General features: G+C 37.4%; 1 protein-coding gene across 1 annotated transcript in view; it reads right to left on the minus strand.

Annotated features, from left to right (window-relative positions):
* Positions 1–23,984, minus strand: part of PKN2 (protein kinase N2) — a 54,805-nt gene that overhangs the window by 2,452 nt on the left and 28,369 nt on the right. Inside the window, exons 3-21 of the mRNA XM_064664793.1 lie at positions 19,993–20,144; positions 15,617–15,734; positions 13,926–14,071; positions 13,616–13,829; positions 10,684–10,869; positions 10,292–10,401; positions 8,393–8,536; positions 8,180–8,255; positions 7,683–7,857; positions 7,301–7,430; positions 6,745–6,881; positions 6,574–6,649; positions 6,400–6,491; positions 5,200–5,376; positions 4,561–4,623; positions 4,381–4,457; positions 2,832–2,974; positions 1,650–1,757; positions 15–95 (exon numbers count right to left, since the gene is read on the minus strand). Of these exons, the coding sequence (XP_064520863.1) occupies positions 15–95; positions 1,650–1,757; positions 2,832–2,974; positions 4,381–4,457; positions 4,561–4,623; positions 5,200–5,376; positions 6,400–6,491; positions 6,574–6,649; positions 6,745–6,881; positions 7,301–7,430; positions 7,683–7,857; positions 8,180–8,255; positions 8,393–8,536; positions 10,292–10,401; positions 10,684–10,869; positions 13,616–13,829; positions 13,926–14,071; positions 15,617–15,734; positions 19,993–20,144 (2,405 nt within the window). The remainder of the gene's footprint in view (positions 1–14; positions 96–1,649; positions 1,758–2,831; positions 2,975–4,380; positions 4,458–4,560; positions 4,624–5,199; positions 5,377–6,399; positions 6,492–6,573; positions 6,650–6,744; positions 6,882–7,300; positions 7,431–7,682; positions 7,858–8,179; positions 8,256–8,392; positions 8,537–10,291; positions 10,402–10,683; positions 10,870–13,615; positions 13,830–13,925; positions 14,072–15,616; positions 15,735–19,992; positions 20,145–23,984) is intronic.

Consider the following 23,984-nt stretch of genomic DNA (forward strand, 5'->3'; position numbering starts at 1 on the left):
TAGTTTGTACTCACTCTGAAAAAGTGATGCTTTTTCACATCCTCAGCATCTTTCTCTCCAGCTCCAAGACGCCGCTCTGGATTTCTACGCAGCAGCTGACAAAACATGCAAGGTTTCAGCAGAGAAGTTCAGGGGAAGGGAGAGGTAGGAGGGAGGATGAGTAAGTAAGAGCCAACACCAGGATTAGGTGGACAGTGAAATTCATACTACCTGATCTATGGAAAATGCTTGGCCCTCAAAGAAAGGGACAAAGCTTTAGCTTTCAGCAGTGCTCTTGCCAGTACAGTCCCACCCACAGCCGAGCCAGAACAGCTACAGAGCAGACTCCTCTGCCTCCCTGCAGACCTGTGCTGCCAGGTCTTGGTACCAGAGGCTGTGTGGGGTAAGTGCTCAGCACAGGGAGTATGCAGAATGTGCTTTTTGCTGCTGATGGCACAGATTTACGTGAGCCAGTCGTTCTTGCAGGGCTCAGAAGAAAACTACCCTGCTGTCTCCAGTGCTCAGCTATTTCACAGCAGCATTGAACCCAAGAGAGGGTTCAATGCTGCTTCACACACTCAGGCAAAGGAAAGGCTTTCTAGTTAACTCCAGGAGTTTGATGCTCCCACTTGTGAATTGTGCTGCTGAGAGCAGTCCCCTGTTCCAGGCAGTGCCCAGCAGCAGGGCGGGTGGATATTCATGATGTAGCCATCAAAAAATAATGTCTACTGTGTTATGTACAAATTTCTCTGATGGAAACAGCACAACTAGTGAAGTGCAAGCACAAAGATCACAGTACACATATTGTGGGTGCAGTGTAGCAGACCCTGCCCCCTGTGAATATTGGCATCATAATTTTCACAGTAGAAATGCCTTCCCCAGGTACTGCCTTAAAACTGTATTCTGCCTTCTTTCTCTAGGCAAACACACTCTCCCTTTTCAGTTATAGAATATTTATGCTGTTACTTAAATACTTATGTCACGGTAGTTACTGTGCTGCAGCACACTGCTGAATTGGGGCTAGACTGATACTCAGACATTTCAGTGGAGAGGCCAATTCCAAAGGCTTTGGAACTACCTCCAGTAGTTGCTTTTCTATCAGCTGTGATAAGGTTCTAACTCAGACAGGTTCAACCATCTCCTTTTGATAAGCAGAGGCATCGCACTAAGAACAGCACTAAGAACAATCATAGACAAAATCAGCTGGTGCTTGCCAAGAATGGGACTGCAGATGCCATGTGTAGGGTGTTCCCTGCCCCACTTGGAATAAAACCAAAAAGATTTAGAAGTCTTTGAATTAAAATATGCATGTGACGATGTTAATCTACCAAATAGGTCAATGCAGTAGTGTTCTGCTAGGAAAAGAGAGCTGAAGTTTTCCGGTTAGATACAACTAGGAAACACAGTTCAGGGACAAAAATCAAGCCTTAAGTGTTTTACATATTAAAAAGAAAAAAATGCTCCTGAATAAAGTGGAATGGCGTCAACAATTTTCATTTAAGGTGATAAGGCAGCATGGCACAGTATAAATGAAGGAAGTCTGAAATTTAATTGCAGAAAAAAATATACCAAGCAAAGGTTTCTTAAGTATTTTGTTCCTCATAAATGTAATTGTTGGAGAGAAAACAGGACAAGAGGGGGATACTATAATATTATGATTATGTTCTTACCCGTCTCATTATCGAGATGGCTTCTGTAGACAGAAATCGTGGATATCTTACTTCATCATTTACAATGCTGTCAAACACCTCTTCTTCATCATCTCCAGGGAAGGGAGACTATAATGAAATTAATAAAAAAAATGCTATAAACAGGCTTAGAAATCACTTATAATTGAAAACAACATATACTCAGCTGAATGTTTGGAATTAGACACCCTGAAATGAAGTTTTCCTTCCCAGAAACAGAGATATAGCTTTCCATAAGGAAGAGAGAAAAGGCAACTTGGTATTATCCCTTGATTCTTACTGAAGGACTGTGCTTTAAAAATGTGCTTTTAGAAGTAGGAACACCTAAAACCGTGGTCTTTTTTGAAGTCTGACACAGGGTGTATGGGGAATGTGGAAAGTATCAGCTCTTCTTTGGGAGAGCTGCCATTCACAAGTAGCATGATCAAGACCAATTTGTTTTTGTAATATCTTTGACATGTTACAGCTCAAGGGTTTTCAAACTATTTTGAAGTGGCCAGACAGATGTAGGTGATGCTGTACAAGCTTTTTGTCCTTTTTTTACCTGAAAGGAAGTGAAAGTAAGTTGAATGGTCATATTTTTTGAAAGAGAACAAAATGATGAGTTTTTTTCCAGTTTTTAGCACGTGAGCTCTCACTGTGCCATCTGGGAAATACTGTAACATAATGGACCAGAAGGTAAAGCAGTATCTGCAATGGTAAATAACTTCTCAACAGTGATTTATTCATACCAGCCTATTTATGTGGAACTGGGACTTTCTATTTTAGTGTTTGGCACAATCTTTCACTGCTATCCAGTTTTATGTGTTAAAGTTAACTCCTGTACCTTGAATGGAAGTGAAGAAGTTTATTTTTCCCAAAAGCATTTGAAAGCAGTACCACTGTACACATCCAAATTCGATGATAACAGGTATGTCCTGGAAACTGAGGTCCCCAAAACTAGATGCATAGATGTACTACATTCTTGCTTAGAGACACGGATGGTTATGTGCCATTACTGTAATTTGATTTAAGACATAATGATGTAATTAAAAATAAAACAAAAATCTGGAGGTTAAGTCTGTGACAGGGCATATTCAATGTTGACAGGCTTATATCTTGAGTTTTGTAACCTTTTAAACAGTTCTTAGTTTTATGACTCCACTGTACCTTACTAGAACTTACCTCACCCACTAGCATCTCATAGATAAGAACACCAAGACCCCACCAGTCCACAGCTCTTGTATAGGAAGTTTCTGTCAGCACCTCAGGAGCCAGAAATTCCGGTGTGCCACAGAATGTGCTTGTTCTGTCTCCAAATCCCATTCCTGAAAAGTTACAGATAATGAAAAGTGAGCAGTATTTTCTGCCACTCCACAACCTATTCCTCCAAGCAGAACCTCTCTCCAGAGCAACTTCAGCAGATACTGTAGATCCTGGGGCTGTGTCCTGAAGGCTCAGGCCAATGAGGTGAAACATTCCCCCATTCTACCTTCCCATGCCTTTGGCCCATGTGCTTCTTTCTAAGTTTCTCTATCCCTAACTATATACAGTGAGCCAAATTCAGCTTCCAGTTACAGCTCTGTTGCCCAGTTACCTTTGTGTGGAAAGACACAAACAATCTTAGGCTCTGTAAGCAGAAGCAGAAGGTACTGCCAGGTAGTAGAAGCAAATGCAGCACACTGGTTTAGTCAAACATGCCTGCTCTGGGTGCTTGTGTAGTGGCAAACTACATATAGTAAAGTAAAACATCAAGTGTAGTGAAACAACTCTGAGCAAAATAAGCCCTGTGTATGTGCCAGGGGGGCACAGTCTGGGACATCAGCACCACAAGGTGACACTACAAGGGGAGGTGCTGCAGAAAACTCAAAAACCCCATTTATTGTAGCAGTCAGTGAAGCACAGAGCTTTCCTTCTCATTTCCTTTTGTCATTTACAGAACTTTTGTACCTAGAGTCACAGGACTCGCCCCTAGGAGACTGAAGACACCAGTCATGTTTCAACACCTACTGAATTTACCCAATTCCCTCTTAGGCTACCCTAAAGGAAAAGATATGGAAGGCAGGCCATAAAAACTGGAGAAGAAAATGGACCTTGCCAGATCTTTTCCCCCTGAAATGGGGTTTGAGAAAGACACTGTAATTTCTACCTCTATTTTATGTGTTATTTAAAAGGTCAGTAGTGAGATGCTTGAAAGTAACTTTCTAGGTTTCCCTTTTGGGATAATTTCTCAACTTTATCTATAGCATACTTTGCACATCATTTCCATATGCTTCGAGTTGCAACTATTTCAGAGCTAGAAAAATAGATAATGAATTTGTAAAAAAGTAAGAGCTCGGGATGGGTTATAATGGCACTTGATTTCCTTGTACAGTGTCAACATGTTTAGAATTAGAAAAACAACCTAATGCTTTTTCTTCTAACTTGTAAAATGCAGCAGTGTGCCTTCTTAATAAAGCAGAGATGCTTTCAAGTAAGAATCAGAACAGGTGATGCTCAAAACTGACAAAAAAGATATAAAAAGAATAGGGCAATGCTCAGGTGCTCCCAATACTTCCCCCACTAAGGAACTTCCTTCTATCTCCACATTGACACAGAGATGTATTTTTTTCCCTTCAAATGACACATGGTAAATAGACACTATACACATCTGGCAGTCCAAAACTTTCAAGGAACAGTCAAGAGCAGGACAGACTATGGAATTCCCCTAGAAAGAAAATTTAACTGCCATTACCTTCTTTGCAAAGACCAAAGTCAGCAATTTTCACAAAGCCTTCTGTGTCCAGCAATAAGTTATCCAACTTCAAATCTCTAAATGAACATTTGAGAACAAAATTGCATCACTTGATGTTTCTTCAGTACTATTGAGAATAGCTGACACTCCTCTGTTGCAAATGGGCCAGTGACTACTTACCTATATACTATTTTGTGCTCATGTAAATACTGAAGTCCAAGAACCACACATGCAGCATAAAATCTGTCAAAAAATTAAAGTTAAAATTTCAATGGAATTTAGTCTTTCTTTTCAGAAGGTGAAGTCCATTACTACTGATTTTTTTTATGAGCCATCCTTTGAAGATTACCCACTGTTGTTTTTGGGTACAGATGACTTTTACACTAGGTCAGAGTTTTAAAGCCAGATGGCAAAAGTGCAGCCTTCGAACTGTAGTAGATTTGCTTGGCCTGGAGGATAAATTTTCTGTAGTGTCCATTGCCAGAGCATTGAAGGTTTTCTAAACAGGCTTATTCTCTCCTTTTTTAGCTTTGTCTGCTATTTTACTTCTTGTTCAGCTTTGTTATGTAATCTTAAAAACCCCAAATTATAAAAATTAAACATTTGTATATACATTTTGAATTCAATGCAGATTCAGGTACATTAAATCTGCATGTCGTTTTCTAACAAAATCAGTTACAATCTCTAACCCTCTTAAAAACTTAAGCAGCATTGGCTGAAGTGACATAATATGGAGGCATGTGGTGATGAAGACCTCAGTTCCTATGCAGAGAACAAAGTGCCCTTCCCTTGGTGCCACAGAAGGGGGGTGATACTCACACTGCTCTTGGTTCAGAGAAGACATCAGTATGAATGTGCATCATCAGGTCCCCGCCAGCAGCATATTCCATTACAAAGCAAACGTGATCTTTGGTTTGGAAACAAGCAAAAAGGTTCACCAAGAAGGGATGTCTTACACTATTCACAGTTTCAAATATTCGCTTTTCACACATCAAGCTGCAAACAGAAAATCAGGAACAATTTAAAGCTGAATGCTTTCGATTCTCAGAAACTACTGGTACTTTACACCTTATGTTTATTCCTCTGTTCCTCAGGAGAAGGTAAGAACATTTTTTTATTCCAAGAGAGAGATTTTAATACTTGCACACATATTAAGTTGATTTCTGTGAAGTTACATTTAGCTTCCCAAAATGAAAAGAGGAAACCTAGTAGTCCGTGAAAATTGTGCCCTGATAATTTTCCTTCCAAATACTCAGATCACATTAACTATGCATTGATATCATGACATTCACTTCAATCCATTTTAATTGTATATAATACATAAAGTAGAAAAACAGTGGCAACATTATAAATATCTATCTATAGTAATTCCTGATTATTTCTCCTTAAGCTAACTGGTTAATTTTTAGCTTATTGTTAATACAGTTATCTTTCTTCCTGCAAATGAATATACTCACCCTTAAACAATTGTAAAAACACCTTGCACTAAAACTAAAAACAGTTTTGTAAAGGCCTCTTCACTTCCAAGCAAATTAAAAAAAATAATTCAGTTTTGGGTCAAAAAGATTGAAACTCCACTGCCAACAGTGGAGTATACACAGGGAAAAATATGATGGACAAAGTATGACAGTATTTTACAGGCTGAGAAAAGCAACACAGGGGTTTTGCAAGTAAACAGTCACTGTTGTCCTGAAGCATGGTGGAAATCTACAGAACCAGTAATTAGAATAAATAATTGCAAGAGAACCTGAAATCAAAACCAGGTCCAGCTTTAAGTCAGAGCTGTAGTACAGACATGGTAAGGGCACTAAAACAAAGCAGCATTCCTGGGTTACCCTGCTCTCCCCTTGTTCCAGAACAAGACTGCATGCCTGCAGCAGCCAACTACACAGGGAAATGACAACTTCTGTTGCTCATCCACTCAATTCAACTACTGCTTGGTAGAGCTTACAGCAGGAAGAGCTGCATGCAGAAAGAAAACAAATTATGGAATTTACGTGTCACATTTCACAAACTGACCTGTCTACTTCATCACGAGCAACAATATCTCCTTTCTTTAAGGCTTTAATAGCAAACATCTCGTTTGTGTTTTTGTACTCTGCCAACAGCACCTAAAACAGAAGAGAGAAATTTAAGAGTTGCATCTAGTTTTTGATATTGACTTGACACTTGATACAGCCTTTTGACATTTACCTTTCCAAAATGTCCTCTGCCCAGTACAGCACAACATCTGAAATCCTTCAGACTGAACTGAAATCTTTGTTGTGATCTATGTAAATACAAAAAAAAAAGATCACAAAGTTTCTCATTTATTAACTTTAAGAAATATTATTCAGATCAACAGCAAACCCATTGCTGTCTCACCTTCTGTCCTCAGGTTCTCTGGTGTTGGTGTATTTCATGTCTGTATGGGGAGCATCAGGCTCACAAATTATTTCAGGCTGCAGTTTTGGAACAATACTATTTCTGCCATTTTCAAAATCAAAAGTTGTTACTTCATCCTGTGAAGAACAAGAGATCAGAAAATTTAAAACTGATTGTGAAGGCAAATGAATATAGAAATTTTACTATAAAGTGTGTCAAATTCTTCATACACTCATTACCTAGGCTAAAATGGCAACCTTTCAGGTGATACAGACAAACAAGCTTTTAACAGACTGATGAAACCTACTGCTCCAGTCATTCTGCTCTTTCTCAATACAACCATTTTATCCTTAATATTCCAATGATTTTGGACTTTTGTTTTTTTCCCGTGGTGGAACCAATGACTTGGAGAGTTAAATACACCAACCATGGAAAGTTTGCCACCAAGAGCAGTCAGAGCATTCTGTTGAGACAGTTCTGTATGTGGAAGTTAAGGGAGCATAGGCTGATATGTAAGGGAAGAAATCCATCATAAAGATTCTTAAAAGTTACTTGCCTGAGAAGGCACATCAGGAGCCTTTACCTCAGAGGAAGATTCACATATTTCCCCAAGGGAAGATGCACGGGGTGGAGCAGGTGGAGGCTCAGGCTCAAGTTCAAAGTCCAATTTGGCTACAGGAGAGTCACTGACAAGAAAATAAATAACTCCTCAGTGTACAGCAGAGACTGTTTTAATCTATGTAGATCTCTTCTAAACCAAACCTTATGTGTGTGGATCTAGCTATAAAATGGATCTCCACAGTTAAAACACGGAAAGATCTGCAGCCTTGCAGAATAAACAGACTCAACAAACGTTATGTTCTTCTGCCTCAGGGCAGAAGCATCTCACTGTTACCTCTTGCACTTAAGAGCACTTAACCCCTGCAGAGCTCACGTACCCAGCTGGCAGGGTCAGTTCAGGGAGCTGGGCATCCACCACCGGCCCGCTCGCAGGCACTGGTGCTTGGGGGCTGAAGGTGCCAGAGTGATTCACTGTTGGAATGGCTCTTCTTACCAGCCTTCCCCAAGTGGCAATGTTAATATTCATTTGAGGAGCTCTGAGAAATGTTTTGCCTATAGATATTGTGAAAAAAGAAAACAGGGTGCAAGTAATTTCCTTACTTATTACCACAAATAATAATTAAACCCCCCCAATATTAATCCATTTATAGTTTATCAAGAACAAAATAAATCTGTCATATTATTTAGCAATTCCTAATTATTCACAATTAAGTGCTAATGTGCAATAAGGAATTCTAATTCAAAACATTTCTAAATGCAATGCCAAATCCTTCATTATCAACAGCTTTATTCACAGGCAAACATTAAGACTGTATAAAAAATATCACAGATCTATACAATTTCTAAGCTTTACATGTTTATATAAAACAATCACCTTGCTGTTTCGAAAAAATTTTCTTCTGCCTCTGGAGTTTTGGTCTTCTTTCAATAACTGGATTAAAAAATGTAACCTGCAGTTCAAATAATGTGCGTTATAATTTAATTTTCAGAACAAATGCATTCTTAAAAGTTTAAGGAAAACTTCTTAAACTGTTCTGTGACATAATACTTGCAAGTATATTCAAGTGCTTCAAAGAAACATTCTTACCTCAGCAAACAGAGTGCCCTGGGGTTCAAGATAGAGACACATGCCATGCCTTTGGTTATCCAGGAAATCTTCCAACCTCAGAAACTTCACTGCACACAAAGATCTCCAGTCACGCCAGTAAACTGAGATTTCTAATTCACGTGACTATGACAGGAAACATATACACAGGAAATTACTTATTAGTAATTGTTCTGCAAGAGTTACCACTGTAAGATCCAACAACCAAGATGCAGAGCTGTTACTTTAAAGGACTGTCAGGGCTTAACCAGCCAGACTAACAAGCTCTCACGAGGATGACCATGGCACTTCAATTCAGTTCAGATGTGAACACCAGTGTACAAATAAAAGTACAGGTGTAAAATTTCCCCTGAGAGTAAAGAGAGAGAGTCACAAACAGTCACCAGACTTTTAGAGTCTGTCTAACAATACTGCTTGTTCAAGATACTTGAGCTCAAGCTCTGACAACGAAGTTTAACCTCAGCTTTAGTAGTTTTCCATGTTATTTACAAGTATCGACTTCATTTCGTGGCTGCAGACAATTCAGTACCTGCATACACACAATGATGCAAAACTTTATACAGTATTTCTAAAAGTACATACAGGTTTTGTAACACAGTTGGGAAGCAGGGCCAAAAACTTTAAACTAACAAGAACCACTGCTGTATCTTGCTGGTGGGATTTATATATTCTTAGGCTGTCTTACATGCCTGTTACAAAAGCTTGTCACAAAATGTGAAGAATCCTGCAATACAATATAACAGCAGCATTGTATGTTTAATTCCATAAAGATGCATCAGTTTACTGTCTGTGATAGCTATGATAGGTTTTAAAAGAAATAAGAAGAAGCAACAGATTAAAAAATGACGGGGTTTGGATTGTGCATTTCAAATACATGAAATATGTGGTCATGAACAGCAGGAGCAAGGTCCTGTTCTGGCACCAAAAAGCTGAGTTCTCAAACAGAGCCCATGACACATAGTAGGCTGGTGTGAGCAGCTACTACGCTTTGAGTAGTTCTAGTCTGAACCTGAGAACGATCAAGGCTTCAGGGCTCCACAGCTGCTCGTTTTTTTCCTGCACTACTCCTGACCAGAACCTGAAGTTCTCTACCTGCAGCTCTAAAGCTGCTTCCTTCCTTCCTAGATGGAGGGAGTCTGGTTTGGGGCTGGAGGGGTGGGGCTCGTCGGGGAAAAAGCAAAAACAGGAAGGTAGCTTTTTTTTTTGTCATATGTTTTAGACATATACTAGAGATAACATTTAAGCTCCTAAAATATAGTTTAATTTTCAGTCTATTTTAAACACTGATGGAAAAAATAATCCTTGTACCTTAAAATGCTGTGACTATCAGATATCTAAAAAACAAATGCTTGATTAAACCTATATAACATAAATTCTACTTCAAGGGTATCAATTCAGTACTTGTGTCCTTCAAGTAACATTTAAAGTTGTAAGAAAGAACTATGACTGAATTTATTATTTCTGAAGCACTGATCAGCTTTACATGAGAACACTTCTGTAGAAGCACTGTAAAAACTCTATGACATAGCTTTACCAAAATACCAAACTGTATCTATCTGCTTTTACAGTTTACTGATAAATAACTAAAATCTGGTAATCCAAATTAAAATGTAAGAACCATCTACCACAGGCTAAAAAACTCCTAATTGTTTGATGGTGGTAAAAACATTACATCAACTTGTAAGCCAGAAAAGGTACAATTTCTACAGTGCTGGCCCAGCACAATGGCTTAACCCCAGGCAGCTCATTCTGGTAAGGATGGGAATACTTGCACGTATGAAATTTGAACAAAATGACAGCAACAGGGAAAAAAAAAAGGCAACATCAAATTAATCAAAAAAATCAACTACAGATGTCAATGAAATCAGGCTACATTTTTACCCTGTCTAGTTCCAGTGTAAATTTCTGATCCCATGACTGATTGGAAATTGGTTTCCAGCTAGTTTGACCAACCACAGTGTTATCCAGCTTCAGTACAGCACAGACTTCATCTGAAAGTAAAGTACACAAACTCAGCTTAAGTCTTTAAGAGGATTTTCCACAAACAAAAAAATCTCTAGTAAGTTTCCCTTAAAAATGTAATCTCATATTTAACTGATTCTTATGGGCATAATAGTGTGGTTGTGCTTTTATTAACAGCTTGACAGGTGAAGAAACAGGTAAGTTTAAAGCTTTGAATCAATTTAATACTTTAAATTACAGAACACATCATGCACATGAAAACGTAAATAAAAGATATCCATAAAAATAAGAGAAGTAAGAGTATACTGAACTGGACAAGTCATCAGTTTTCAGAAGGTTTCTACTACTCCCACTTTTACTTTTACTGGGTCTGCTTATGAAAGATGATCTGGCTTCATTTGGACTCCAACCAGGTAACGTAATTGATGTGGCTTTTGATCGACCAGGGACGTTTTCCAAAATATCTTGGCAGCCCATTAGCCTAACTTCCAGGGTACCTAGAAGATGACAGACAACCATTTATCAAAGATTTCTGCTATTAAGTAAACCAAGTGAATGACTAATGATTGATTGATGGCAATAGCTCACATTCTGACCCCCACAGGGTATAACAGAAATATCAGATGAAATCAAAAGACAAATCCAAGACAGACATATATACTGAAAATAAATGCATCAAAAGTCAAATATGTGGGACTCAACCTTCTAGAAAGAGCAACCATTTACCAAATTAACACAAAATAAGTTTTTGTTCTGTGTCTCAGAAGTATCTTTGTTTTCTTCACTTGAGAACCTAACTGACTAGGGTTTAAATTGTAAGCAATGTCACTTTTTAAGACTGCAAATTTTGAATTTCTTCTTAAAACAATAGATCTTGTGGATGGAACAATAACAATTTTTCATGAGTTTTATATAACTAATTAATATTGGATAAAAATAACATACTGGCTTTGAGACTACAAAGTTGTTTAAGATACACTCAGAAATCACATTTGCCTGTTACATGCTAAAGTCAAATTTGAGTTAGTACATAATTAAAAATCATTGAGTTGTTCCAACTTTACTGAATTTAGATTTATAAAAGCTGAGACAAGAAGCTACTCTTCAAGAAGGTACTCTTCCAGGTCTTCTACATCTTTAACCAAATGAGGTATAGAAGCTGCGGTTCAAATTGAAAAGAGTTTCCTCCAGCAGCACAAAAACATCTAAATACCACAGATGGTTACAAGAACCGTAGGCTGACTTCATCCTGTAGAAGATAACATCTGTAAAACTGTGACACCACTGACACTGACAAAATTAACTACTAGAAATGGTGAAATTAGCCAGTTCATAATCACAGTGTCAGTGAGAAATGCACTGCTGAAATGCAGTCTTCTTTTAACAGCAAATGTACTTAACCATGAAACTTAAAAGTACTCCTTTGCAACAGAAACTTAAGTGAGACTTGACCTAAAAATGATCTGGCAACATCATAGCCCACAGAACAGACACCAAGAAACCAGTCCAAGAAGAAATCCCAACCTGTAGGAAACTAACAGCCGTAAGTGACAGCTAAGCATTAGGCTATGAAGACAAAGAGATGCTATTGGCTTCCGAAACAGGTTAAAAGGTAAAAGAATACTTCATTCCCAAACTCTGTTTAGAAAAAAAAAAGAAATTAATAAGCAGAAAAGCTATAAGCTTGTATAAGGAATGGCTTTATATCAGAAAGTTATGTTGATGCACGTTAAGAAGTATGACAGTAGCACCGCTCTATTTTTCACAAAGCGTTAGAGGCAAAACACAAAGACACTGTTCATTTAAATCCAGCTCAATACAAAAGCTCTTTGTGTAGTCAATGTGAAAGTGAAACTATTAAGAACTTCACAAGCATGTAGCTCTGTTTTGACAATTTCTATTAAAAACTGTTCATATGTATCAGTAAATCACATTTAAAGAGAAATTGTCACTCTGTTGAATCTGACTCTTGATTATGGTATTACAGGAAAAGGAAAAAAAAAGCTGTTTTAATCCCAGGGCATGATACTTCCTGCCCATGGTCACTGATCATTTGAGATTGCATTTGATGAAAAACGTTGCCCCTACCACACAACTTTACAAGGACTCTCAGCTGAGGTACTGATGAACCACAGTGGAAGACAAGCAGACCTGCTCCATTTTATTATTATCATTGCAGCTCGGCAGAAGAGTTCCTCTTTTTGTTTTAAAATATAACCCCACAGTACTTCAAAACTAAATTCTGGTTTCAGTTACACAAGTATAACCAGAGTAACCTTTGAATTACAGATTTTGTAATAAACTTACTTTGTTAATAGTAGGCTTAATAGTTACATGTAAAATGTGTGAGGATAAAAACCATGAAATCAAACCTATCTCTTCTAGCAATTCTTCTGTGACCACTCACTAAATAAATTTAATAAAGCAACATATCCCAAGTAGTCAAAAGCATGTTTTTCTTTAAGAACACTGTGAGGCAAATGCTCAAGACCTTTGTTCAAGTAGGGTTCATCTCTTGAAAGTTTACTTCCAAGGAAGGACAACCAGGTGAACCCAAACTATGAGAAGTTCCTAAGTCTTATATTTATAAATAAATGTACTGGTCCTTTACAGTAGGTAGGCTAAGTCTCTTAAAAAAAATTGCCTCCATGTTTATTCAATAGGAGAACAATCAACACCAATGAGTGTTCAAGGGTTCCATGAATGTTTGTTAGGACCACCTTCTTTGGAATACAAATATAATGCATGTTTTGGTTGCATAAATCTCACCTTCCAGAAATCCAGTGAAGTTCAGTGGGTAAAACAGGAACTGTGTTAGAAAAGCTGGATGCCTATTTCCAGCTCTGCCACCTACTTGTATGACCAGGGCAATTCACTTAACCCTTCTGCAACTTAGTTTCCCCACCTGTAAAATGGGGGTAATGATACTTATGCACCTTTTAAAGTGCTTGATAATCTAAAAACAAAAGGCATTAGGTAAATGCGAGCAATATCATTCCACAGTGAGCTAATTTAAGGCCAGAACTTCACTTTTTCAACAGGATTATAAATAGGTCAACAAATAAATCATAGAAACTTATCTGCATTTTTTTGCAGTGCATAGACACTTGGAAATTCTAAATGCCTCTGTCTAGGAAAAGAACAACAATTAAGTATGTCCAGAAAGAAATACAGTTGGCATTAAAGACTTGCTTTAAACCATTAATTAAGATTAAAAAAAGAAAAAAGCTCCATAAATCATACCTGTTAAAGCTGCTGGTTTGGACAGTGTACTGTACTGGTTTTGAGTAGATATCACACTCTGACGAGGACTTAATGTGGGTGAAGAGACTAATGAAAGCTCCTCTATAATAATACTGCTTTTGGGATGGTTTTTAGGAAGTTCATTCAATCTCTGTTCCAGTGAATACTTCAAGAGGTCCAGCTTCTGGCTTGATTCATTAAACCTTGCTTGCGCCTTTTTAAAATAAGACAAAAATTTGAAATATTTCAATTTTTTTTCTTGAAAGAACCTTTAAAGCAAACTACCAGAAATTGTAATGACATAAATTACTTCTGAAAGTGCCTTTCTGTCGGTAACTTTCCCAGATCCAAGTAATTTCATCACATTTTTTGCACCTTCTGCTACAGCATACTCTATCCTAAAATGATGCCGTAATTCTTCCATTCGCAGTTCAAGAGGGCTTATCACAGGTTTTGCTGCAAAGAGATACAGACAAACAGACTTCAATGAAGATAACACCCAGGTTTAATTTCCTTAATATTAACCCCTCCCCCATGTAAACAGAGGGGAGAAGAAAAAGAAATAAAAGAGAGAGATGCGTATTTGGTAGTCCAAAGAGAAGCCCCAAGTATGTCATAAAAGCAACAGTAACATTTTAAGCATCTGCATTTGAATGAAGAAATAACTGATCAGGGCCTCAATTCAATAAACAGATCCTACTGCTTGAAGAGCTATAATTGCTAGAGGATGCATGAAAACTAATATGTCTTCAGGGGAGTTAAGGGACAAGAACCAAATCTCCCAAATATTCAACTGGCAAGGAGGTTTTGAGACTTCAACACTTCTGAATTACACTGTGAGGACTTATTTTTTAAACTACTCTGTAGCCAAGTAGATCCCTGCTCAGCTTCTGATAATCCCCCTGCCTCCCGTGAAATCCCATGGAATCTGGCTTCTGTCAGCACAGAGAATGTAAGAGATCCCACACACTGCCTTCCCCAGATGGTTTGGGTAAACCATTCTAATGTCCACATCTTACAGTCTTTAGATTTCCCAAAAAGAAAATTTCCTGGATGTATTTCTTTCTGTTTAAAGCTCTAAGAGTAGTAGAAACACAAAAAGGCATTTGAAAGCCCTTTCTAGCTTGAATAGCTTTTTCTTTTAAACAAATGATATACATAATCCATGTACTAAAATGAGGTGTTGAAATTGGGTGTGTAAAAACAAACACAGAAAAATCAGACACCTCACACACCAACAAACACACACACACACGTTTTTCATTATCTAGGATACATGCAGGCCCTGACATTGTCATACAGCTTCAGAAATGCACATGAATAAATGTCAAGACTTAGAGATGTACCGATATGCCCACAAGTGTCTAGTACAATCAAGTTATTAGAATTCAGAGGTAATTTTTTTTTATTCTTTGAAGACTTCCAAGGAAATGCAAGTTTAAAACTATTTCTGAAATGCAGCATGAGCATTTCAATCAGGTTGCTTTAAAAACACTTTTTTTGTTGCTTTAAAAATAGTTGTTTTGCACTCAAATCTATCCTAAATAGCCATCAAGACAAGAAAAATTCTCCTCCATCTGTGCTCCCATTAGTAATAAGGTCAACCTACTTAAGTGTGACAAGCAGGCTTTGTACCTGCATCAGATTTTTTATTTAGGATCATGAAAGGATAATATGCTTTAAAGAAAATTACTAACTATTACGACAAAATAAAGCATGCATGAAGAGGGAAGGAAACCACAGAGCAAAAATGGACTGTAGAAGGCATAAAAAGGATGATGAAAAGCAATTGTAATTCATTAAGCTGAAGGTATTTTCCTTCAAGTCAGATGTATTTGGCACCCCAACACAAAGTTTTGCCTAGTCTCTGATTATTTTTGGTTCATGCAAGCTTTGTCAAACATTCCTACTAGAAATTTATGGTATCTCTGTGTGCATATGGGTACATATCTACAAGACATTCTGACAGAATTGATTCATATTTCCTTTCTACACCATCACCATTATCAAAAGCCAATTCATTGGTCTGGACTGCCTGAAGAATCTGCATCCTTATAACTTCTATTTTTGTCTTGCTGTCCTGAAGCATCTGCTGAGCTGTGGCAAGAAGTTTTCGATCCTGTTAGAACAAACAGACAAGTTTAAATCATAAACTTCTTCATGGAACAAAACACATTGGAAATTTCAAAACATACATACTTAGGAACAAGAACTAAATCTATGTATTCCATTTGGTATAGCAGACCAATTCATCTAAGCACATAAGGATATTAATGGAAATCAAGTCAGGACAGAGGCACTGGTTGATTAAAGACTGTAAGCCACTCCCATGGAAACTGTATATGTTTCAAGCTGAATTAAGGAGGCATGATCTAGAAACATTACATGTGTAAATTAATGTTTTGTAAGCTGATACTAAAGAAAGGACAAGATATTAAGTGTAAAATACCCCCAACATTATGTAGAATGACTCAAATCTTCCAAGTATGCTAAGAACTCTTGTAATAGACAAATTTGCTAGACTAAGCCCATATAAAAGTAATTGTACTAGTTAATCTGAGCTGATCTTCAATATTGAAACTAGAAAGATGAAGTTGCTTACGTAGCACATTATAAATAAGTCTGCAGTACATTTTCCTGAACAAATCAGAGCTGAAGATTTTTTGCATTAGTAAATACATAACAAACCATGGCTACTTCATTAGCTATTTCATCAGTAGCTTGAGTACAGTACTTTTTTATCTAAATAAACTAAGATAACCAATTTTTGTTTTCAAAAGCAGTATCGCAAGAAGCTGTTTAGAAGAGAACATTCCTGAAAATGAACTTGCATGAACTCCTATGGGCTGCCATGTGGCTCTCCCTGTACACTCTGGAAATTACCAGATAACTTAAAGGTGATGTGACTTGCAGTAAGAAAAAAAAAAAAAAGTAAGAAAATTTAAGGCACTCTATTTGTCCTGTACGTGCACTACCAATCAATCACAGTAATTAATAGCAGTCAGTGCAGATGAGTATCACCCTTGTTATAGCCCAAAGGGTATTTTGGTTAACTCATTTTGTAGTCACTCAATAACCTCATTAATAAGTTACTTTCCCATGGACATGGTTTATACTTGTATTTTTAATTTTATAATGAAGTTATCAATTATTTAAGAAGTTAAAGAAATTAAATTCTTCCCCTTGCCACAACCAAGACAAAGAACTGCAGTGAAGCACATATCCAGAGCTAGAAATACTGGCACCATGAAGCATATGGTGAGGAAAAATTGTATGCTGAGAAATTTACCTTCATAGAGCTCCTCTGTGACCTTGCACCTAACACATTACTCACTCAGATATTTTAATGCTGCCCTATGTTCTGCAGGGTAGATAGACCAAGATCTACACATAAAAAGACTTTGGTTGCATGGGAAGAAATTGTGCCCCCTCTGCATACCATAAGCTCAGAACTCTTGCTTTTAAATTTTAGTATGGATCAACATTTCAGAGAGATACCACTAGTTTTCATATTTTAAGATTCCATGTTAGCTATCCAATGAGCTAATGATCACATGGAATTTCCTAAATTGGTGCCTTCTCAAGTACAAATGTGAACTTTTGAAATAACCACTCTCTTTAGCAGAGCATAGGATTTAAGCAACAGATTACAAGCAAGTCTGGAATCCTGTATTAAACCTTATCCACACATCATTCTGATGTATAAATACTTAGTGTTTCTTTGTCTGTGTCTTTACTTTTATCTCATTTTTCATCTTGCTCCTCTTGATTATCCCTCATAGCCTCTTACTGCAATGGATTTGCTTGCTCAGGGGCCACATTGACCCTTCAACGTGTAGAACGGAGGCAATTCAGGATTATAGAGATATCCTTATGTTTTCAAGAGACAGAAGATCTCATCTTCAGAATCAAAATGTATGTGTAACACTGAGCAGCTCTTTTAGTGTTGGAGGCTGAATACAAAGTATTTCAATGCATCTTCTGAGTATAGAACTGACAGTGCCTGTGAAGCTGATCTGCAAAGCTGTCAGGGGATCTCAGGGAACCCACATATATCCAAGAAAAGATGACTTATCTCAGAAATGTTTAAGTACAAATAGGTTGAGCTGAATGTTACTGAAGCAAGTAGAGTAAGTACAAAGGGAAAAGCTTCCCATGAGATGATGGGTTTATTAACAGACTGCTTTTTCATTTTTAGAAAATAAATTATGACCTCCCTCGATTAAATTTAGATCTGAAAATAATACAACAGATTTGAAATTAGATCATATTGTACGCTTGAATAAAAGGTCACAAATTAGTTTAATAACTACTTTTTAAAGAACTACTGGATTACTGGGGTTGTATTCAAAATTGTAATTTTCTGCCCCCTTTGCCCACCTCATCCAGACACTGGGTTCTTTTCAAGCTCTGCTTTTTAAAACATTATCAGCATGCTCAAGTCTATGGTTCAAACCTGCCACACTAACTCACTACTGAGCATTACAAAAATGAGAGAATGAATACGCACCATTTCCATCCTGTTTGCTGAAGTGGCTGGCAATGCTTTTGTGCTTTCCAGCTTGCTCTCTCCAGCCCAGATACTATATAACCCCAATTTGGTAGGCTGACTTAAGCATTTACCAATTGCAAATTCAAGATTCAATCATAAATTTTAATCACATGCCTCAATCATAAAGCAAGGCAGAATTTATCCTCTCTACCTAGTCTGATCCAAGCCTGCTAACAAGGTCTAATATTACAGCCCAAGTGTTTAGTTAAGTTTTTCCAGCCTGTTATAAGGTTACTTACCGAGGGTTTATTAGAAACTTAATTCATGTATGTCTTTTGATCCATTTGGGTCAGCAGATCATTAGTTTTAAGTGTACCTGATGTTAAGTATATGGCCTGAGAGGATGTAGACTCCAAGGTTTTCCAGGAGTTGAGGGACTGTGGTGCATGGACAGCATTCCTAGGCCCTTAGTCATAATGTGCACTCCAGGTATTTCTTCCATTTGCCCCAAGCTAGTATGTTAGAGGTCACTTTCAGATAAAGCTACCTGGGACAGAAGGAACTTGATGGCATCTATGTCCATCTAATCTAAACCCATTTTTCTGGGAGAAAGCAGCATTCACTGCCATTTTTTCAAGGTATAAGGAAGTCATACAGTAGGCAGATACGAAGTGATCTGCCTCTCCACCAACCCTTAGCACAAATTCACTCAGAAAAGTGAAATTCCTTTCCAACACTCAGATTAGAATCAGTTATAACATAATTCACAGATGCCTACTCTTCAAGCCAAACACTTCTTTTTAGTAAGTTCACTGACCTAGCTAGGTGTTGCCTCAGTTAAGATCTTAAAATATTTCTATTTTACTTACTATTGTCTGGACACAAAAACATATAACCAAGCTACTACATACTACTTGTGAGATTTATTCTTGTGTTTCGCCTTAGTTTGGAAATTCATCTCCTTAATGACTTAGTAAATGAAAAGAACAGCTAATGAGTAACAAATGAAAGGTGAAGGGGCAGATAAGTAGAGGATCTTCCCCTCCCTTTTTTCTCATTTGAGAACTATGACTCTCTAATAAAATATGTGTTGCAGCCCCTTTTTTGTTGGTTTCTGCAGCTTTTTTTGTCAATGTTTTTGTTTTGGTTTGTTTTCTTTCATTTAAAAGGTTTGGCTTGTCTTTCACTAGAGTTAGGGGATTCTTAGAGTATGATGAATTTTATTACATAGTAAGGAATATGTAATATGTCAAACCCATTTAGAGGTTAGCAGACACTTTCCCTTCATCTCCTTGGAAAAATTCTGGTGCTATCAAGAGTGAGTGAGCGCAAGGATTTAAAATTCAGATATAGGAATAAGTGTGGATTATTTTTAATTTCACTATCAGATGCTACCTCTAGATTACCATACTTCCATTAAAAAAATCTTTTTACTGCTAACTACAACTAGATGACCATTTCAGAAGCATACTTTGCAATGCTGTCTTTTTTGTATTTATTGTGCACATTACAATTTTAAACTAACTGAGTTTATTTTTTTGAGCGGAGCTAGGAAAAGCATCAGACCCCAGCCAGTGTTATACCAAGCTTTGCTGCTAAGGGAATCACACATGGTCAAAGATTACTAGATGTACTAAATTTAGTAAGCCGGATTTGTTATTTAGGTTGAACTGCATGTGCACAAACTGATAAAACAATCACTTCAGTGGGTATCAAACCACAACAGAAAATGGTAATTTGTAGCAGCTCTGATGTAACTATTTAAGAGAAATGTACCCCAAACTAAAAATACTGAATTTGCATAATGTTTATACATTGTACAGTCACACTACAGCAGTATGAAAATCCAGTTATTTCATGTTCTTCAAGCATTCCAAATTCTTACCTTTGAAGAGCCATTTGAGTACATCTGTATCATATTTTCTGCTCCCTGTTTTACCTTCAGTTCTATATCCAACTGCTTCTTTAAGGCCATCAATCTGTTGTTAGTAGAAAACCGAGGATCGCTATTTGGAGTATCAGGAGTGCTGGGACAATCTGCGAATTAAAGGTAAGATGTAACGTGTGCAGAAAAAAAACAGGAAGAAAAAACCCAAACCACTCCTCCCCAACCCGCCTTACACTCTATTCTATTAAGTTATACACTAAACAGAACTGGAACATCACACTTAAGAATTAAGACCGACCCTCCTGTCCAGAGCTACTTTGCAACAAGCACCGCAAATGCGCCTTAACATGAAAAGCCTCCCGCAAGCCCAGTGACTCCTACTCATGTCCTAATTCACATGAATCACTTCCGGGAGTGCTCAAACAGGCAGGTTGGCAGCCAGGTCTATTTTTATTTCAAAGGAGATTTATTTCTTCTGGAATGTCTTGAGTCAATAAAAAAAATGCAGTTTTACACTAAGCTTTTTTATGCTCCTCCTTTTAAATCTAAGTGTTTTAAAAACAAACTTGGATAATAATATTCAGTACTAATGAGCATTGTCTGGATACAGCTATTGAGTAGATCCTCATCTATTCTAGCGTGAACACTAAAGACACTATTTAAGTCAAAATTAAGAACAGGCGAAATAAGCCTTTTTCTTAGTCATAAAGCTGAATGATTTTTGCTCTGGAAACATTACAGAAATCAGGGATAACTGGGTATATAGGCAGATAGGTTATCGAACAGCTGTGATCTATGAGAAGGATAAAGCTTTTTTTGTTTGACAATATTACTGTGTTTGGATCTCCATCTTGTTGGATTAATTTAATGAAATGAAAGTTTTATCAATTAAATTACAGTCAAACTCCTTAACTTTTCTTAACCAGTCTATTAATCACTGGTTCATATGTCAGCTTCTGCAAAATGAACTGTTAGCAAACTGAAAATAAGGTCACTGGACTATTTCCGAGCACTCAACTATTTCCAACACAACTGTCCTTTCAGTTATCTTCCCTACAGTCCCAATGGCTTCTCTTCCAACCTTTTGGTAGAAGTCAATAAATTAATTTCCACTTTAATAATTTTTTTAGAAATTTTTATTCCCTCTACCCTAACAACTGAGAGAATACCTTCTCTATGGACAAATAACATTAGCTGGTCTCCTGGAAGATAGTATTCACCCACTACGAACAGTACAATCTTTTTTTCCAATTGTAATAATTTTTCTCGAATTATAACTAGCGTGAAGAATAAAGTTCCTGAAATCCTCAATTATCAGAAAACACAGTGGACTAGTAACTTACAAATTGTTATTTAAGAGATGTCATAGGGAGATTTCTTATCTGCCATTTCATATTTCTTCTGTAAAAGCTTCTGATAACTACTTTTGGAGATTTAATACATTTTACTTCCAAGTTTGCTGGGTAATTTCCTCCTAAATTGCAATCTTTGCCGAGTCTACATACAGATTTCATGTAAGGAGAAGTTTAATTTCCTCTGCTGCTAATTCACTCTTCACTTCAAAGCCACTTCAAGTCTCTTACTGCATCCTCACTACTTAAAGGTAGGACAGAAAATACCATATGTTAAAAAAGAAAAAAAATCTGCATTATTCCTCATCTGTCTGTTTTGTTGTTGATCCTCTCCTTAATGTTTTGCCTTTGTTTCTCTGTGAAACTGCACTTGAACAGCTTTACCTTAAATCTGTTATTAGTAAAACGAAAATTAACAATATGCTTTCCTCTCACTTAAGTCTTCACTTTTAACTAATTCTCACCTAATAATCTATTCAAAATGAGAACAAACATGAAACTTGAAAGTCACAGTGTCAAGTCTCCTTGTAAAGTAGATTCATCATATAAATGAATATTTACCAACTTTAGATTTAAGAGGCAAGCCTCTACCACTTACAGATCCCAGCCCTCTGATGATCCCTGTGAAGACTGTGGGGCTCCTGAAGTCTGTTTTCAGAGCTTTCAAAGATGCACACAACCAGTCTCCCTTTGCATTAAAACAACACTCAAGTTGCAAGTTAAGGACTAATTAGAGATAGCTCGGTTCAGGTTGCCCAGGCAGCTGTTATTATCTCCCTTTGCATGTCTCCACCGAGAAGGTGTAACCACATCACTTACCTGGGTCATCTCAAGAATTGGTCTGTACTTGTGGGCCTAACCTACACTCTACTATTTAGTTTAAATTGTTGCACTCTATGCTCTGTTAGTAACCAACAGCAAAGGAAACTTTTCTGCAGTATCGACTAATTGGTAGGAAGAAGTAATTTTTTGCCTTCAGGCATAGTAGCTGCTCACTAAACTCCCTAACATGGAACAATTTGGTTTCTTACCGAAGATACTATCTTTTTAAAGAAAAAAAAAAAGTTTATCAACGGCTTTTCAGAGATGGTTTCCAAGTGACTCCTTCTACTCCTGCTGACAGCCCCCTACCAATACAACCCAGTAAGCAGCCAGAGGCAGCTTCTTATAGAATTCAGATTAAATTTTTAAATCAGCCAGATAAACCGGTTCTATTATGGAGAGCGTTGGCAATCTTAGCAGCAACACTACAAGCTACATCTGTATTAGCTGTTTCCCTTTCTCTTTGTAATATAAGGTTGTAATGACTTTGGATGGCTAGTTATCTCAGATCTATTTGTGTAAAGCACTACACAGAGGGGCTCAAATCTCCTCTGAAGCCATTTAGTCATCTTCATAGTACAAACAAGTAAAAAATTCATCCAGATAATTGCAATCAATGGGATTTATGTATATGCTTGAAGTTAAACAAGGGTTAACTACTCATGCCAAACTGATATTTCACGCAAAGTAGGTAAGTAGGGAGTGGGGAACAGAAGAGATCCTCCAGTTTGCCCTGTCTGCTGGTCAATACAGGCAGTACAAGACTCACCATTTTGGATGCATTCAAATACAACTTTGCATAGGACAGCAAGAGCTTTGCTCGGTACAGGTTTGGGCTCCTAGGCCCAAATATTCTTCTTGACAGTCAAAATCAAGTAAAGTAACAGATGCATTTCAAGTGAACTTAACTTGAAGTAAAACAGGCATGGTATTTTCCTGAAAAACTATGAATGCTTTGCTTAACATTAGTGAGTTTTGTGTGGCTTGTTAGCACACATCCAGGCTGCTGGAAGAGCTGCAGTGCTGCTTTCCCAGCACCTGCAATATCCTATTTTCATAAAAATTTAGTCATCAGACTTAGAACAGGTTAATAAGGATGGTTTAATGGATTGGTTTTTAATATTTGGGTTACATGAGGACAATGGCAGTTTTCAGTCTGAAACGTTTATCTGAACTGTGATCTTTGCTCTTCTGAAAACCTTTTCAGTTTCAGTTTTTATACAGTGCTCAACAGCAAAAATTTCTTTCTTCTAAATGGCCTTTTACCATCACTCCCATCTAAATTATATTTATTAAGATTAGTTACACAACTCTACTCTACTGAGACTGCTCCTTCCTTTGGAGACTCCTCCCCAGATGCATACATACACTATTTCTTCAGTGAGCTCAGTGTGAAATCCAGGATCCCAAGTAACTTTCTGAATTTGGGTTCCCAGATGGTAGTGCAGCATGCTGTTAAGCTACTCAATTAGTACCAAGTGCCCTTTGGTAAATAGTTAATCTTATCTGAGGATATTTAATTGCAGTTAGCCTCATCAGTGTCATACCCAACAGAAATACCTGCGATGCATGTTCAGGCATAGCTGAAGGGAGGAAGAAAGAGGCATCATCAGGCTTTTCTCAGGGAGTCAGATGGTTGGATCAGCACTTGAACTAAGCCATCAGAAGGTCCAAGGCAGCAGTGGATATTCTGTGCTCAGAAAACATCCAGCATTGACCTCCTGGAAACTTATGGAGTTCAACTGAATTTCCACTAGGTAACAGCCAATTTTAACTAATAAAAAAGTCACAGGAGATTGTTTCAAATTGCTTCGA

Source organism: Pseudopipra pipra, chromosome 9, assembly GCF_036250125.1.
Source record: "Pseudopipra pipra isolate bDixPip1 chromosome 9, bDixPip1.hap1, whole genome shotgun sequence".
Taxonomy (NCBI): domain Eukaryota; kingdom Metazoa; phylum Chordata; class Aves; order Passeriformes; family Pipridae; genus Pseudopipra; species Pseudopipra pipra.